Source organism: Schistocerca nitens, chromosome 1 (assembly GCF_023898315.1).
Source record: "Schistocerca nitens isolate TAMUIC-IGC-003100 chromosome 1, iqSchNite1.1, whole genome shotgun sequence".
In the NCBI taxonomy this organism is placed as follows: domain Eukaryota; kingdom Metazoa; phylum Arthropoda; class Insecta; order Orthoptera; family Acrididae; genus Schistocerca; species Schistocerca nitens.
Genome location: NC_064614.1, coordinates 881,447,556 through 881,466,678, shown reverse-complemented (window position 1 = coordinate 881,466,678; position 19,123 = coordinate 881,447,556). Strand labels below are relative to the sequence as shown.

The 19,123-nt window shown below is 40.3% G+C and overlaps 1 protein-coding gene across 2 annotated transcripts in view; it reads right to left on the bottom strand.

Annotated features, from left to right (window-relative positions):
- Positions 1-19,123, bottom strand: part of LOC126263922 (FACT complex subunit Ssrp1) — a 97,954-nt gene that overhangs the window by 42,134 nt on the left and 36,697 nt on the right. For both annotated transcript variants that reach the window (XM_049960954.1, XM_049960955.1), the window contains exons 3-6: positions 13,306-13,521; positions 6,645-6,743; positions 6,000-6,079; positions 5,688-5,823 (exon numbers count right to left, since the gene is read on the bottom strand). In XM_049960954.1, coding sequence (XP_049816911.1) covers positions 5,688-5,823; positions 6,000-6,079; positions 6,645-6,743; positions 13,306-13,521 — 531 coding nt within the window. The remainder of the gene's footprint in view (positions 1-5,687; positions 5,824-5,999; positions 6,080-6,644; positions 6,744-13,305; positions 13,522-19,123) is intronic.

The following is a 19,123-nucleotide window of genomic DNA, read 5'->3' as shown; positions in this document are numbered from 1 at the left end:
CTCGCAACTTTCAACTTCTGAATTTTCCTTTCCTTGTTGTAAACCTCACACTTTCTGCTCCATACTGGGTGAGCTGTTCATACATTTAGGAGGAAATGCACAATTGCCTGATTCATGAGCTGAGCCTCCACAATTTCCACAGGTAGCCTTCCCATTACATCCGATAGTGGTATGGCCAAATCTTTGACATTTGAAGCATTGCATCAGTTCAGAAAGAAACAGGCGAACTTTAAGACGGACGTAACGTGCAAGGATGTGTTCAGGTAATTCTGGAGTACTAAACGTTAGAATAAATGATACAGATTTTTTCCAATGTTCCACTGAATCTTGTCATATAGTTCTGCACTTCCATGACACCCACATTTTTTCATTCTTCACCTAACTCCACAGATTCCATCCCCATTATATTGGAACGGGTAGCAGGGTGTTATGCAATTCAGCCTCAACTGGGTAGTCACCTAAGGCCTTACATCCCAGAACCTTAGGTACTTGGTTTGAATTAGTGGTTTCAACTAGAAGTTTTCCTTTACAAAGTCGTTTGACTTTTTTTAGGGACCCAGCAATACCCTAGTGAACATAGAAAGAGTAAACTGTCTCAAAGGTTTGCCCAGTTCTTACAATGAAAGTGTTATGGCACACTAATGATATGTTACTATGATTCTGAGACTACTACTCTGGCGGACTGACCAACCGAGCTCTCTTTGATGAGTGGGTGCAGGTACAATCTGATTGCACAACCATCCCATCAGTAGTCGTAGTAGTAGTCTGATGAGACCATTCAAAGGGATCCTACAAGAAGCTAGTGAAACAAATGTTGAACCAGACACAGCCCTGCATACCTGAGCAAACCTTATACAACTAGGGGCGGGAGGTGCCACAGACATTGCCCACTAGAGACTGTTTTACCTCAGCAGCCATTCACCTCATCAGCAAGTAGTACACTTTGTCGTTGAGGTTTTTTTGAGTTGTGTACCTTCATCATGGTCCATGCAGTGAAGCGAAGGGTCCAGTTCTCTGAAACACGTAACATTCCACCACCGCGCCACACGGTGGTCACTGAAGCTTGCCCAGAGCTTATGGTAACAGAGATTTGGTGATTTTACCAGTTCCCAGCTCAGGAATTCGGAGTCACCAAGCCTGTACCCAGCAAATGAATGCTGAGCCCTGGGGAGGGGGGTGATGGGTGATAATGAGGTCAATATCAGAGAAAGTGGTGTGGGATTTCAAACAGGATCACATGAAATTTAACTGGGAGAAGATATTTAGAGTGTCCAAAAACTTTAACAGGTCAGCCTCACCATGAGACCATGTAACTAATATGTCATCACTGTATTTAAACCAAACCAGGAGCAAAAGGCTTATGGATTCCACAATAGCCCCCTCCAAGCAACACATGAGACGTTTGGCACAGGAAGGATCAATCCTGGTTCCCATGGCCATGCCTGTGATACGTTTGTCTACCTCTCAAAGATAAAAGTAGTTGTTCATACACATAAATTTGATTAGCCCTCTATTGCATGGTGTTGCTCTTCAGCAACAAACCGTAAATTTACATATAATGCTAAGGAATCCAATTATTCATACACGATTTTGCCATCTGATAACACACACAGTCTGGCTGCACCAAGCTAGCCTGTGTTTAGCACCGTTATCTTTGCAGAAACAGTTGAAAACTGTTAATCGTTGTCGAAGATCGAGTGTATGTAACCACACGCAAAAGCAGATGCAAGAGTGAATTAGAGAGATTTTTAAGATATGTCAAATGAAGCTTAATGACAGCAAGATTATGTTTCTATGTCTCTGTAAATGAACAATTAATAATTAATAAAAAAATTTTGGTTTGTTGCCATATGGAGGGAGGTGACAAGTAAGATGTGTTGTAGGACAGGTACATATTTCAGATTATCTAGGAAATATAGGAGGGGAGTCTTTGTACTACAATGTGCTATAGGTTGCAGGTGTTCATCAACTAAGGCGGATGTATGTTCAGCAGATGCTTGGAAGCCAGCAGCTATGGGACACTCAGGGTGTGATTGGGTTTGTGGATCTTAAGAGGAAGGTAAGATGTGGTAGTGCCTGATCTGGGTGGGTAAGAGGAAGAGCTGTGGATTGAGGTGTTAGTCCCTGAGAGGCCTGAGGTTTTAAGGAGAAACTGCGTGTCAGTTTGAATCACAGGGATGGAATCTTGATGCAGATGCTTTATGTAGTAGCGTCAGAAAGCTGGCATAGACTCTCTCTTACAGATTCCCAAATACCATGGTGCTAGGATTCCTTGTCTGCTAAGAGGGTGACAGTAGAGTCATTAGGTTTTAGGGAATGAAGAGTCTGGAGTTCTGCAGAGGACAAGTTAGTCATGTTGTAAGTAAATGAGAAACAGTTGTAAGGCAATAATGTATGTTATGGTCGGAATTGCTCAAGTCGGCGTCCAATGTCAGGTTTGCTGTTGGAAACTGTTTTGAGATTGGGTTGCAAAGTGATATTCCGAGCTGACATTACAGTGAAGGAAAGTAGGTATTTAACCAAAGTGGCATGATTAAATGTAGGTTTAGGACTGAAAGTGAGATCCTTGGCTAATATAGACAGTTCAAGAGGGGAGAGGGCCTTAGATGAGAGGCTGAGAACACTGCATTGCTGTGGCTGGTTCTTGTGATCGTGAGTTACCATTGCTCTGGGAGGCAGTGGTGAAGGTTGGGGGGGGGGGGGGGGGGGGGTTAAGAAGGTTGGCCAAGTTCAGTTAGTGGGAGAGGAGGGTGGTTGACAGTGTGGGTGTTTAAGGAGATGGAGTGAAACAGGAATGGGAACACCAATGTTGAGGTAGTTTAAAAGGTAGGATATCTTTTTGATACGATGTCCAGCCCATTGTTACAGTTTGAAGTTGGTCTTGTAGATTTAACATCCAAGGAAATAAGAGGGGGCAGATAGCTACAGGATTTTGAAGAAGTCTGATACAGTAGACTCTGACAGATGAGGTATAAAGCTCACAGTTATCCAAGTAAGTGCAACAGATAGCTGTGTTTAAAACTACAAGAGGCTTATGTACAGTGGGATTAAATCCATAAACAGGGACTTGCCAGGCCTTTGGTGTGACTCCCACGGACAAGCAGGTTTCAAGAAACAGAATATGGGACCTTAGTTCTGATATTGTGTTTTTGAATGAATCAAACATACTATGTGACTGGATTCATCATGACAAGAGAGTAGGGTTTGGAATATTATAAGAAACGGGAGGGGGGGATGGAAAAAAAAGAAGGAAAAAAAAAGACGACCAGTAAGGAAAAATATTGGTTGGGAAAATGTGGAAAAATTTGCACGAAAATTGTGAGAACAGACTAGGGTTAACAAGAAGTAATGACCAGCTACACACTTCTGTTCACATTAAACCAGCTAACAAACAACAGTACTTATATTTTGATAGTTACCATCACTTCCATGTCAAATGTTCTCTCCCACTCAGCCTTGGCATTAAACACAAACATATTCAGATGCATACTGTTTACAGCAATACACCACCATTCTCACCTCAGTCTTCTCTGGAGGTAAGTACCCCAAAACCTTAGTTCAAAAGCAGATTATATCGAATCCTGTTCCTGATCCCTCCAGAAAATTACTTATAAGTACACCCATTGTGACTCAGTACTATCCAGTTCTTGAATGTGTTAATGAGCTACTTCAACAGGGCTATGACTTCCTAAAATCATGCATTGAAATGAGGTCCATTCTATGTGACATTTTGCTCACCAGGCCTAGATCAGCTTTTTGCCCCACCCCCTCCCCCCACCCTCACCACGTATCCTGGTTCCTTGTGCACCCATTACCGCCCTAAGCCATGTATACTCCTGTGACCAACCTCACTCTAAGACTTGCCCCATGCACCTTCCTACCACCACCTATCCCACCAGATAACTGGTAAAACATACAATATCAAAGAGAGATCACCTGTGAAATGACACATGTTGTGTACGAGCTTCTACACTGGTATGACTACCATCAAGTTATCACTTAAGATGAATGGGCATAAAACAATGGTGTATATTGACAACACACAATATCCTGTTGCAGAGCATGCTGTAGAATATGACAGTTATGCCTACTTCACCACACAAGCCATGTCGACTCTCACCCAACTCCAGTTTCTCAGAGCTCCTTGCCTGTCTACCACATATAAATGCACTTAGCTTTCTGCTCCTATTAACTTTCACAATAAGATATGAATATTATGAAGCTGCTGATGCTGCTGCTGCTGCTGCTGCTTTAACAGACTGAAGAGCCACAAACATTTCAAGGTGCTATGAGAGAAGAATATGAAGAGCTTTTCCCTGTAAATGGGTTTACAATATAAAGATGAATGCTGATGGTTCAGTTTATAAGTTTAAAAGCCAAAATTGGAACTGTTATTTGACTTGCTCAGAACAAAATACAATCAAATAACACAATTCTGTTCTTGAAGTGCCACTACTGGTGAAACCCGTGTATCACAAGAGTGGATCGAAGAGGAACAGCTGGTAGATATTTTGACTAAACCACTGTTGTAAGTTAGATTTCAACTGCTACTGAACAACATGTGAGTTTTTACATGATTAAATAATGAGAGTGTGCTGATGTTTAATGACATTTTAATTTAACAAATTTAGCACAATTTCAAACTTTTTGCATGTTGTTCACTATACATCGTGGTTTGTTTGTTTGTTTTTTTTTTTTTTTTTTTTTGCCCCCACACTATGTTACACATCTAGAATTTTTTCACATTTTTCTTGTGCTGCCTTGTTCAAAGAATGTTTCAATAAAAAGTTAATATTCTCGAAAACTCTCATGTTCTCTGCATAAAGGCCTGAACATGAACCTCCTGTTTCTTTTCTTGTTTCCAGAATGTTCATTTCTGCTAATACAGAGATCTATAATAATGTTTTCTGTGTTGTTTCTGTAACCTTGTTTACATAATCTTGTCTTTTCTGAATCTAAGAGAAAAAATACACTATAATCTCACTGAATAATTTTAAATGGTGGCGATGACTGTCACAGCGAAAATGGATAGGAGAAGAGGGGCACCATGTTCTCCAATTCACTGTATGCACCACATTCCTAAAGTGATTCCTTGCTGTCTCTCTCTCCCTCCTGGACTTACAGAATCCTCCATATCATTCAAATCTTCCATATGCAACCAGCATTCATCTATTGCTCCCAGGGCCCATTCAATACCACTTAATTCTATGCTAAAAAGAGTAATTATTCACCAAAATATCTCCCTCCCAAAAAAAATTGTTTAGTTATGCTTCAAAACAATGTTTCATTCTTAAATAGAAATTGCTCCGAAGTTTCTTTATTTTATAAAAAATAACATACGACCAAAAAAATCTTAGTGAATCTACATGCTCCCTCACACTCTACTGTAGTCTTTGGATTGGTTGGCTGATTTGGGGAAGGGGACCAAACAGTGAGGTCATTGATCCCAATGGATTAGGGAAGGATGGAAGGAAGTCAGCCACACTCTTTCAAAGGAACTGTCCCGACATTTGCCTGAAGCAATTTAGGTAAATCATGGAAAACCTAAATCAGGATGGTCAGGCACAGTCTGAACCGTCATCCTCCCAAATGTGAGTCCAGTGTGCTAACCATGGCGCCACCTTGCTTAGTCTCTGTAGTCTTTTTTTAAAAAAAAAGTTAAAATGGAATATGCAGTAATTACTTACCACGAAGAACATCTGTCTACTATCTTTATGAGGCAGCACAAAAAGACGCAGTACAGTAGACATAGGTATCTTGTAATCAAATGTTTTACCATGGAGTTGGAAGAATGACTGAAAAATTTTGATATCATATCGACCTCTGAAAAAGGATAAATAAAATCAATTTATAAATTCATAAAACACGGCTTAGATGCTGATAAATTTGCTGTTATGAAATGAAATTCTTGCATATGCAACGAAATATTATACTTCAATAAACTGAAAACTTTTAAAAGAAGGAAAAATAATCTCTTGAGGGGATCAGAGAAAACAAACCTTGGAGTTAAGCACTGAATCTCCTTAAATGTTGTTATGGCATCTCCAGATAAACTAATCACACTAGCTTGTTTCATCACCTGAAAGTGAACAGCAAACAATGTTTCAGAGATTAAAATATATATATATACATCTGTCAAATGTTAATGAGATGTGTTTTCAGTACACTTTTGTTAAGTTAGTAACAACAAAAAACAGGATCTGTGAACAACATTAACAGATCACTTAAAAGTTAATGTGGTGATGCAAAGTACAGAAACATCTAACATAGTAACTATTTTTTAACCATCAGGATAATTGTTTTTTTAATTATGACTAGGTTTCCTTCCCACTGAAAACCATCATGAGAGCTTATAACTCAAGTATCATGTGCAGTTAAGAACTTGCACCGTTTTACTATACATTATGCACAGACCACTAGATCTGACGATGATTCTCAGAGAGAACAAAAGTCAACCTTAATGAATAACCATAATCTCTGTGATTCATGTGAAAAAGAAACTGTTACAAATTATAGGGTTCTTCTCATAACCCAAAACACTAAATGTCACATTTCAGTTTTTAAAAAAGTGACACTGAAATCTAGTACATATTTTCTTTGATAGGATGTGATTAAAAACAAAACATATATTTAAATGCACCCACATTTTGATGGAAGGCTTCTACAGGATCAATATCACCAGCCATCTCACTGGATGGAATGTGGAATCTCATTTCCATCAGACTTACAGGAGCATCATCATTCTGCAAAGCAAAAAGACAATGAAACATTCGGGATAACAAAGCTCAGATCATTAAATCAAAGGTAAAGTATAATACAGATAGATAAAAAAATTCTACTTTTCAAGTGGCAGCAGGAGAAAATACATACACTATGTGGAAATGCATAAGCTCTTGGTGCCAGTGGCTCCTCCTCCTGGCAGAAGGGTTGAAGATAAAGAAAGAAGGATAAAGGAAAAGGACTAGTGAGGTTTGGGAAATGGGAAAAGTTATAGTAAAGAGATGCAGAATCCTAGATCAGATGAGACTTAATGGGCAGGATGAGAAAGAGAGGAAAAATCATTAGCTCTTGGTATCTACAAACAATGGATGAGATTTGAAAAACAAAGAATTTAAAGGTGGAAGACAATGTAATAAGCAAGACAGAGACTACCTAAAAAAAACTGTGAAAGAGTAATAAGAACAGAACACGAAGTGCACTATGCATGGAAAATGGCAGGGGGGGGGGGGGAGGAGATAGATAGGTAATAAAATAGTAAGCTTTTTGGTTTTCAGATATCATTCAGTGCAGATACCAATCAATCTCTCCTCATCCCATCCAGGAAGTCTCCTCTAACTTAAAATTTTGGGTGACTTTTTGATAACTCTTCCCATTTTCTAAGGCTCATGAGTCCTTTTCCTTAATCCCTTTTCTTTTTCCTTCAGTTCTGCTAGAAGGAGCCATTGGCTCCAAAAGCTTCTGTGATTCCATACCTTTTACAGATATTCTTCAAATGCTCCTTTTTTAGTAGATTTTTTAATCTATCCAAATCATTTTTAATCTATCTAGGTAAGTATTGGTCACTCCATGTCAAATAGCCTAATTTCGGAACATTTTCCTGTTCGGCCATCACCAATTTCATTGTAATTTTATGTGAAGTCTTGCACATGTCCCCAATTAACATTGGTGAAGTTTAACGTTTGTCAAAGCAATACTGGTCAAGATATAGTAGCCTGTTTGACTCCAAGCATGACTTCGCACAGAGCAAGCATGAATTTCTGGCACTTTTTGGGCTGTTGTATCTCAGGCAATATTTTGTTGAAAGAAGGAGTATGTTTTCAAGCAACCACAAAATCACATTTGATTTTCCAATGTGAGCTAACAACACTTGAAAATGATGGAAAAATTTGAGGAAATATACCATGGCAACAGGCTGCATTTCAGTAACCTGTTACTTGGTTTTGTTACATGTATTTTTTATTTGTATATTGACAACTATCTCACAGTGTTGCCCTGGTCCCTGGCAACAGTGTTTACAGTTTACAATTACTGCGGAAAGGGCTGAAATAAATAATCAATAGTCTTCCGGCATTACCATGACTGGTATTGCACAGCTACTGGGCATGATCCCTATTGCTAAGGGATTGCTGGTTGATGTTCTTGGCCTGACAGTGACAATGTAACTGGACTGAAGTAAAATTGTGAGAGATTACTTGTCAATATACAAACAAAAAATACATGCAACAAAACAAAGTCAATGGCTTGTTGAAATGTAACATGTCGTCATAGTGTATTCCCTCAAATGTGTCCATTTTTAGGTACTGTTAGCATCTGTGGAAAATAGAATGAGATTTTGTAGATGTTTGAAAATATGCTATTTTCAACTGTGATTAGTTTGTTAATTATTATGAAAAACAAATATTCTGAAAGTAAACGGAATGTCACATATTACTGTAATTTTCATGAAAACAAAGTCTCAACCAATTTTGTGAAAATTTAGAAAGCAGTATGTGAATGATATTTTATACTGGGAAACCTTACGTTGCTAAGTTGTACCTCAGTTTCACATTAAAACTTTATTCACAACATGATCTTTCCACCTACTTTGCCTCAATTTATGTAGCACTGTTGGCCCATGTTGGAAATTAAACTCACTGTTCTGGAGGGGGGGGGGGGGAGGAGGAGGAGGAGGAGTGGGGGCTTGGGAGATGGGGGGGGGGGGAGGGCTTAAAACATGTTTTGAATGAGACTGGTTTTGAAACTTTAGCACAAAATGGTGTTTGTAACAGAAGTGTCCAATACATCAGGACTATTTTCACCTCTTCACAAAAATTGTCTTTTCGCTGAATTTGCAGATCATCGGAAGATAGTATGGGAATGAAATTTTGTAGTCTGTATCCTTGTGCTACAGACCTATTCCATATTGAATTTCATGTTCAGACGCATTTACTCTATGAGATATAAGAATCCAAAGTTTACATTCTTTTCGTGCTGCAATTTTCACACCCAACGTTGATTGAAATTAACTAGCATTATTAGCCTGCACTGGATAATCAATCATTTTTTGTGGTTAAAAGCATGGTCTTCCTAATGAGCCCAGTTTGGAAAGTTTTATGGAACACAGTTTTTGCACAATCAGGCTGAATATATAACACTTCTGACCTTTTTACAAAACCTTTAATTTTGCACTTCACTTATTCAGTAGTGGAAAGTGGAAGATAAATGAAAGTTTATATATCAGAACCTTGAGTTTTAGGTTCAGGGTGTATAAGCGGAAAAGGAAAAAAAATTCCCGTATCTCCCGGTTAAAAATACACTTTCTCCCGGATGAAAATACACTTTTTCCATGTTAAGTGACAGTATACTTTCCGTCGGAACTATAAAACTTATCAATCCTTTGAATGGATATGGTTTTATACAGCAGTGTAAAATTTCTCGGCACTTTAGAAAACGAAACTCCGGGGAAAAAACACGTTTTGGAAAGATCTTTGATATGCAGAATCACGTACACTGCATATTTTCGTATTACGAAAGTATAAATTCGAATTCCACCAACAGGAAAAGTTGATGGATAGGTTAGGTTAGCGTTTTTTAACATCCCGTCGACAACGAGGTCATTAGAAACGGAGCGCAAGTGCGGGTTAGGGAAGGTTGGGGAAGGAAATCGGCCGTGCCCTTTCTAAGGAACCATCCCGGCATTTGCCTGAAACGATTTAGGGAAATCACGGAAAACCTAAATCAGGATGGCTGGAGACGGGATTGAACCGTCGTCCTCCCGAATGCGAGTTCAGTGTGCTAACCACTGCGCCACCTCGCTCAGTGCAAAAGTTGATGGTTTAAGCTACTATACATAGTGTTGCTACAAGAAAAGCAAAGCTTTCACATATAACATTTGTCTCTAAGATTAATAAGCTACAAGAGAAGCTAAGCTTTCATATATAATGTTGATCTGTTTAGCGCATTTTACACTTTAAGATACATCACACAAATACAGCAGTAAAATTTTTAATACTGACATAATTCTCTGATCTTCTGGGCTCAAAATTCTTCTAAATGGCTCGTCATCAAAGAGTTGAGTTTTCAATGAGAGCAAATGCTCTGTGATTTAAGAAATTCATTGTACATTCTCGCACATAGTTCATCTTGCGTAAAAGGAAATTTACTTTGAAAATAATGCTTTTCGAACCACAATTCGCAATACTTTCCCGCGACCTGTTAGAAATAGATTCACTTCAGGAGTTGCCAGAGAGCGCCAGATAAGAGGCGCCACAGCACTTGCGCAGCTACAGTGACGTAGGAAGTCCGTATGTTCATACGTGTGAAACATTAAAAGATCTTACATTATGTCATAAAAGAAACAAGACATCAGAGGATGCTCCAAGAGCGTCGGAATTTCGTGAACCATACTAAAATGCATAGTGTGCCTTAAAGCGCACATTCATATGTCCACATTCCCAATGACGTGGGCCTCAACCTGGTATTAATCTTTTCGGGACGTAAATTTTCTTGGAGTACCAGTACTGTCTTATCTCATATTTGGTTCTTTATTATGGCTATATGTGCTAGAGGATGAAAACGTGCACTCAAAATGCAGCAAACAGTTGTGGTGACACCACAGATGACGACATTTTGATTTTACGTGTAGCATAACATTTGACGAACTTTGACGAGGTAATAATTCTTTCGCAAAAAGGAAAGCACACCATGTAAAGCTGCAGCAAGGTTAGAGAGAAAAATCACTAGGACCTAAGGATTGAAGAAATGTGTACTGTCTTGCCTGTCTCTTGTCTTTAATGGTTTTAGGTCTCCTATATTTAATTTCATGTCACACAGACGAGCAAGTTATTACCGGCCGACTGGGAGCAGGAGAGGCACTACAGGATATTTTAAATTTCACTGTTCTGAAATAGTTTGATGGCATCCATTGCAAAATATATACATTTGGGTTCTATAGAGCAACGAGGATTCCCCTGGCAGAGACATCACATACACTATGCACGCATTCAAAAATCAACTTCTAATTCATTCAGAAATCAGCTTAGAATGTGTTCAAAAATGTACAAAAACCAGCAGGGGAGCACCTCAAAATCACATGAAGAATCATTAGACCGACGTGCTGGATGCTAGGTGCTTTGTGAAACAAAGTTTTTTTCCTCGAGAATATAGATTTGTCCCCCCCCCCCCCCCCCCCCGAAACTACCGCCAGGCTCAGATACCTCGGTTTGCAGCCGCCCCCCTTACCCCTACTAGATCCAGACCTGCTGTGCACGCATGAATATGAAGGCTTGGGCGCATCAGTAAAATTTTTCCTGGTACCCCATGTGGCTGGTTGTTGCTACTGCTGCTTACACAGCCAAGAGCCACATTCCTGTAGCCAGAAGTGGAACAAGGTATCACTCATACGCGAGTCAACTGCGCGTTTGCATGAGCCCGCTTGTAACTGCTTAAATGAATCTAATGAATACAGTTGTGACCTCACGCTCATCGGAGACAATTTGTTGTTGTGAAGCATTGCATAGTCTTCCTAAAGCCTTTGACAAATTTTGCTGTTGGCAGACGCTTGTACGTGCACTGTGTTATTTTATATGGCACATTTCCTTTGCAATTTAAGTTTTATATTCATTTTTTCTCTCTTTCATGTTTTAATATTTAAGTATTATTCTGCAGTAGCAGGATAAAGTAATATCGTTTGTTAGAGTATCGATTCTTACCAGTCAAAATTATAAAAAACTAACTGAAAACTAAAACAGCGAAAAATTCCAGGAATTCTAAAAAATTCCCAGGCTTTTCCCGGTCTGAGTTATAAGAAGCTAAACTCTGAAATTTTTTGGGCAGTTTTGCCACACATTTTCTGGTTGAACATGGCTTGTAAAATTCTTTTATTACTCTTCTTAAAATAATGCAGAAAGTTGTACAAGATGGTCAAATTTCATTCCCTTCAATAAAATATTGTCCGAGATATAACGGCTCAAAGCCGTCGGAAATTCACATTTGCTCTGTGCAAATTCGCACGTGGAGTGAAACAATACTAAAATGTAGACTTTCACGGACAGAAACGTCATGTCCATTATAATTATCTGGGCTGTTATGCAGTGTCGGCCAATTGCACTGACGTTTTCAAAACACCTCAGTGCGGGAGCAAGCGGACACAGAATTTATCGGTAGTCAGTAGCGAGCCAGTGGGTGTGTTGGACCTTCCATCGAGCTACAGACCCCCCTTGAAGATGTCCTCCGCAGACGGGGACGAATTCCGTGTCAATTCCCAACGTTTTGTCCCCATCTGCGGAGGACATCTTCAAGGGGGAGCATGCTTTCCAGCCAGGTAACCACCATATTCGTTTCGAGGAGACGCAAGTACTAGCGGCCACAAGCAGATATTACGAAAGGCTCTACAGGGAGGCAACCGAAATCGTCAAACACCCTAATAATTTCAATCGAAAGGAGGAGGGCGTGAAATTAAACGGTATATGGATGCCAGCGTTGAAGAAGTGTACCACCCGTCCACCACTGGGTGATGGCAACAGCGATCGACAGCAGCGGACAGCGGCCAATTGCACTGACGTTTTCAAAACACCTCAGTGCGGGAGCACGCGGACACAGAATTTATCGGTAGTCAGTAGCGAGCCAGTGGGTGTGTTGGACCTTCCATCGAGCTACAGACTCCCCTTGAAGATGTCCTCCGCAGACGGGGATGAAACGTTGGGAATTGACACAGAATTCATCGACCGACCATGGCATAACAGCCCGGATAATTATAAAGGACGGAGTCAAACAAGTTACTATATTTCGGTTAGTATTGCTTCAACAAATGTTAAACTTTACAAATGCTCATTGGGATCGTGTGAATGTTCACATACAATTTCAACAAATTCCATGAAGCTCAGCAGGAAAGCCTAAGTTGACATGGAATGACTCATATACAATATTTGTGGCCTTATCTATAAACTCGTGGAAGAGGAACACATCTATAATTACTTACATGAAATGTGTGTATACACCAGTAACAACAATAGTTAAAGGAATTTTCAGAACAAGGGTTGTGAGGAACTTACAACAGCGATATAATCCACAGACAAAGAGCAAACGCAGTACTAAAATTGTTGCATGATATTAAAAATACTTGACCTGTAACAGAACTAATGTGGAATTTCAACATAATTATCCAAAACCATAAGTGAAAATTATAATGAAAACTTTTAGGCATTTGTGAAATACTGTCTAAAACAACAATGTGAAAATGACTTGTCTCTTGATTTCATTATTTTTATAAAGCATAATAATTTCATGATATGTAGATTACCAATAATAAAAGTGTGATAGAAATACCTGATGAAATTCTAGAGTGACTTCGTTTTTACCAGTTGTACATTGAGATACATTGTTCAGTGGTATCTCAAATGCAGTGTTACTTCCCACATCAAAGCTTAATACTGCGCCAGAAAATTTTGCTGTACCCCAGTTCCATCCTTTCAAACTCAATTCTTTTTCTAACATATCTTTCTTGTAGTTACTAGAGAAGAATTTTGCCACTTTCTCTTGCTCCTGTAACAAGACAATACTTTACAATAAGAACTTATCAAGTGCAGTCAGAAAAGCTTCTGTGTGTATTAATGTCTTGGACAAACCCACCATTTCAATTTACATCCCTCTCAAGAAGCAATATACCAGTTACTTCATTTTTGAGAGGAAGACTTCATATGAATTACAAACCTTTAGGAGTTGCGGAACAGACAAAAAAGGTCTTGAAACTTACTATTATAAACTTAAGTCAAACTGCTATAAAATTGATTAAGAACTTTCTTGTGCATCTTAGCATGCACCAGACAATATATACTTGACTCTTCCACACATTGCAAAATATGTGGGCCAATGATAACTAGCAGAAATTGTTTCTTTCTTGTCTTAAATTATTTTATAATTTATTATATATGAAGTGCTGAGATTCATAAGGGTCTAAGGCACACCATCATCGATTTTGAAATTTTAGCATGAATGCTCCCTCCTAGTATCTGTTCATTTTAGGTGTACCAGGTTTGTCTGTTAGCTAAGCTCACATTAGATAAATGAACATTCATGAAAACCCATCTCATCAATTTCTCCAATATTCACCTCCAAATGGGCATAAAATATAATTTTGTTGCCCTGTGCTGATCAATTGTTACCTAGGATTGCCAACAGAGTGTAGCATCTACACCACATATGTAGTAGCACTTTGTGATTGGAGGCATAATGGTGCAAAGTCATAAAGAAATCAAGGCTACTGATTGAAACCTTTCATAGTCTGCAAAATGGACACTGAGGATTTCAGAACCTATAAAGTGTTAATGAAGTCTATACAAAAGCAGAAGTTGATGTACACTGTAACAATGTACATAAAAATTTTACTTTGATGAAGTTATCAACAGGTTGCAGGATATGTTGTTGAAAGTAATATTCTTCCTTGTTGTCTTGGGAGGTCACCATTTTCTGCATGTCACATCGAGGAAAACCACAGTTTGTCATTTCCCCAGAGTACATAGACATCTTACAAAATCTAGTGCCAAAATACATACTTAGAAGGCTCCGAACCTTCACTGATATAAGAGTACAACTACAGAGTGGCAAAGTTAAGTTTTCATCTCTTTCTACGCTTTCTTTGTAATATATTTATTAAATTTTGTGTGTGTTTCTCTGTTTAAGAGGTTTAATCTCACATTTTTGTAAGTGTAAATTCATTCAGTCTGTAACACAACAGTTGCTCACTGAACAGCCAGCTACGTAACTCATTAACACAGCAGCATCCATTGGTGACACATCAGGGGGGCAGCAAATTGCATATCTACAATTGTCTGTTTTTATGGTGTGTGTGTGTGTGTGTGTGTGTGTGTGTGTGTGTGTGTGTGTGTGTGCAGATACTGGAGGAGCTGACCACAGTTCGATAACAGCTAAAAGCATTTTTGGCTACGGTCAATCACCTTCAGGCTGCTGCCTTGTGTGTAGAAGTGGCACAGAATCTGGCACACCGCATGGGACACCTCAGGTGTCGTTTGTTTCGTGTACAGGCTCTGCTTCCAAGGCACATCCTACAGCACCTGGTGTGTTGGATCCGCCCTCACAGCGGGGTAAGTGGCGGGTGGTAACACGTTCGCATTGCTTGTGGCAGAGGGTCAATGTGGTGACTTGCTGCCTGGCCTCAGCCACTCACCCTGTGAGTGGACAGGTGGCCGCTCCTTCAGCAGGGTCCCAGCAGGCACACGAGGGGAGGGCTTTACTATTCACTGTGAGCTTCTATGTTAGGCGTGTTATGGAACCCCTTACGCAGATAGCATTCAGGGCCAGAAAGAAGGCCGATGTACACTCAGTATGTCTGCCAGCGGCCTCATCCGAAATGTGGAGGAGGCCTTGCTTGTGGATATCGAGCATGCAGGGTGCAGTCATCTGCAGTTTGTGACTCACATCAGCACCAACGACGCCTGTCATTCTGAGGTGATCCTCATTTCATACAGTTGTCTGGCGGAGGTGAAGAAGACTGCTGGCACCATGCGCAGGATGCAAGCAGAGCTCATAAATTGCAGCATGATTCTCAGAGTGGATTGGGTTCTTCATCGAGTCTGTGATGGTCTTAGCTGCAGATTTCTAGACCTGTGTTATTGTGTGGGGATTTTTAGGAATACCCTTGATAGGTCAGAGTTGCACTACACAAAATAATCAGCTATTGGGTAGCAGAATACTTGTGGAGTGAACGTGAGGGTTTTTAGGCTAGGTGGTAGTTTGAGGTGCTCTGATGGACACTTGGCAGCTGATATGCAGCTTAGGACTAAACGGCATTCAGAATAAAGACACTTCGACTATCACAATTTTATCAGTTAACTGTCTAAGAATCTGTAATAAAGTTCCGTTCTCACACTCAAATTATTCTTGGCACTGATAGCTGGCTGAAACCCGAAGTGAAAAGCTCTGAGATATTTAATGAGTTGTGGACCGTATATCAGAGAGACAGATTAGAAACCGCAAGAGGGAGAGTGTTCATTGCATTTGACAGAAGTATTGTCTCTATTGAGGTCAAAGTTGAGTGTGACAGTGAAGACATCTGATTGCGTATAACAGATGTAGGTGAAACCAAGTTAATTGTTGGAGGTTTTTACGGGCCAACCGATTCTGTGTAACAATTCTAGAGTGATTCAGATAGAGTCTATGGTCAATAGCACTTCAATAACCAGATCATGCAATACTACTTGGAGGCGACCTTAATCTGTTGAGTACAGACTGGTGTATGTATGGATTCACTATTTGGGGGGGGGGGGGGGGGGGAGGCAGCAGGGTTCAGAAAGTCAGTCATGCAAAATACTTCTGAATCCATTTTCTGAAAATTGTCTCTAGCAGCTAGCTCAGCAGCCCACATGCAACGGAAATATCTTATACCTCGTAGCTACAAACAGGCCAGACCTTATCGACATTGTCCGTACAGAAACAAGGATTAGCAATCATGATGTTACTATAGCAACTATAATTACAGAAGTTAATAAACCAGTCAACAAGGCTACGTGAGCATTTCTGCTAGATAGAGCAGATAAGCAGTTATGAGCATCTCACTTGGACAGGGAACTGTCATCATTAGTTCCAGTAGTAATTTGGATGTACAGAATTATAGGCAGAGTTTAGACAGATTGTAAATTGTGGTCTGAAGATGCACTCTGGGTTCAAAAGGGGATGCACAAATGACAACAAGCAAAGGTTAGTAGAGATTCGGACGCCTGTGAAAAGATCTATGTGCAAAACGTACAACAAACTACCACCGTCACACCTTAACAAAAGATCTGGTAGAGAACCAAGAAAATTCTGCTATTATGTAAAATCGCTAAGCAGGTCTAAGGCTTCCATTCAGTCCCTTGTTGGCCAGTCTCATGTGGCAGCTGAAGATAGCAAAACGAAAGCTGAAGTTTTAAATTTCACATTCAAGAAACCATTCACACACGAGAATCATACAAACATACCATCATTTGACCATCGGACAGACTCCCGTCTGGAAGACATAATGATAAGCATATCTGGCGTAGAGAAGCAACTGAAAGGCTTGAAAGCAAATAAATCACCAGGTCCAGATGGAATCCCAGTTCGATTTTACTCTACATCATTGGTCCCTTACCTAACTTGAAATTATCGTGAATGGAAAAAAATCACAGGTGACTCCAGTACATATGAAGGGTAAAAAAAATGGACCTGCAAAATTACAGACCAATATCCCTAACATATTTTTGCAGCAGAATACTTGAACATATTCTCTGTTCGAATTTAATAAACTCTCTTGAGTCTGAAAAGTTTACGTCCATGAATCAGCATGGCTTCAGAAAGCCCCGCTGGTGTGAAACTCAGCTTGACCTTTTCTCACATTGTATACTGAGAACTATGGATGAAGGGCATATTTCTAGATTTCCAAAAAGCATCTGACACTGTCACAGACTGTTAACGAAGGTATGAGCACATGGAATAAGTTCACAGATATGTGAGTGGCTCGAAGACTTCTTACATAATACAGAGTGGTTATAATTAAACTTTCCCTATTTAACACTTCACTTCATAACACGGAAACTAATTACCGTATGAGTACCAAACTTGGTAGCATTAATGCCCAGAGTGTGGTGTACATGATTTCCATTCATCACAGCACCACCGTCCAGTTCCAACTATGGCCACCAGGTGCCGTGCTCTGTCATTGTGACTCATAGTCTCACACACCTGATCAGTCGCAGTGCACTTGTTGATGTGTCAAAATGAGCTTGGACAAAAGCAGTAGGGCATTAGTGACGAAGCCCTATTATCAAAATAACACGAATGCTGCAGCTGCACTTCGAGAATATCACTGGCTGAAAGGATTGTGGAAGGGTCCTCCTCCTCCGCCTGCTGTGCGGAGCATGATGATGAAGTTCAAGTGAACTGGAGAACTGGGCATCGTTCCAGGAAGACGCTGATGACCGGTTGCACCATAAGTGGTTGAAGAAGTCACCATTCCTATGCACAACACTGCGCACAATTCCCTATCATCAGGCAGTGTGCGTGCTGTGTCACGACAGTTGAACACCCCATGGTCCACTGCACGGAAGGTGCTTCGAACCATTCTCAAATGATATCCGTACAAGATCCAGATGCAGAACAATGTGTTGACTTCGCTCTCCACTTTCTCGCACGGACTGAAGTAGACGAGAGGTGGCCTTGGACCATACAGTGGACACATGAAGCTCGTTTTTCTCTGATGGGTGAGATGAACACACAGTATTGCCGAGTGTGGGGATCTTCACCTCCTATGATTGTGCATGAAGTTCCTCTGTATGGTGAATGTGTCAGTGTATGGTGTAGCTTCATGGCTATGTTCGTCACTGCCCCATTCTTTTTTGAACAGGTTGGCACAAAGGACCACAGGCATGAAGTGTGACTGGCCAGTGTTACTGCAATATGATTTGCCAGCATGTCATAACCGCCATACAGGAGAGAGACGCATTGAACTAAACAGTTTTCATACACGATGGGGGCCCACTGCACATTGGTCATGAAGTTCATCTGCTTCTCCAAAACACATTTGGAAATTATCAAATTATCAGCTGATCTTATCCAACTGCTTGGCCGGCATGATCACCTGGCCACACTCCCTGTGGTTTCTGATTGTGGGGCTACCTGAAGGACTCGGTTTACCAAGGAAACATTCACATATCTGAAGTGCAGCATATCCGTGAGAGGTTGCCATCATACCTACGGACATGCTTTGCTGTGCAGAATGCAATCCTGCACTTTCAATATTCTGCACACTGATGGGCACCATATTGAGCCCCTTTTGTGGCAGTAATGGTACCAGTATGTAATCCTAAGACGTGTCATAGCAGTGCATTAAAAGTGTTTCAATTGAATTGATCCTGCATTATTTCTCTTCCCCCTGTCCTTGACATTAATTCTACCAAGTTTGGTGCTTGTACAGTAATTAGTTCCTGAATTATACTGTGTTACATAGGGAAAGTTTAATTATAACCACCCGGTAGAGCCCAGTATGTTGTCCTCGATGGTGAGTGTTCATCTGAGACTAGTGTATCGTCAGGAGTGCCCCAAGGAACTGTGATAGAACCGCTGTTGTTCTCTATATACAAAATGATTTAGCAAACAGGGTGTGCAGCAATCT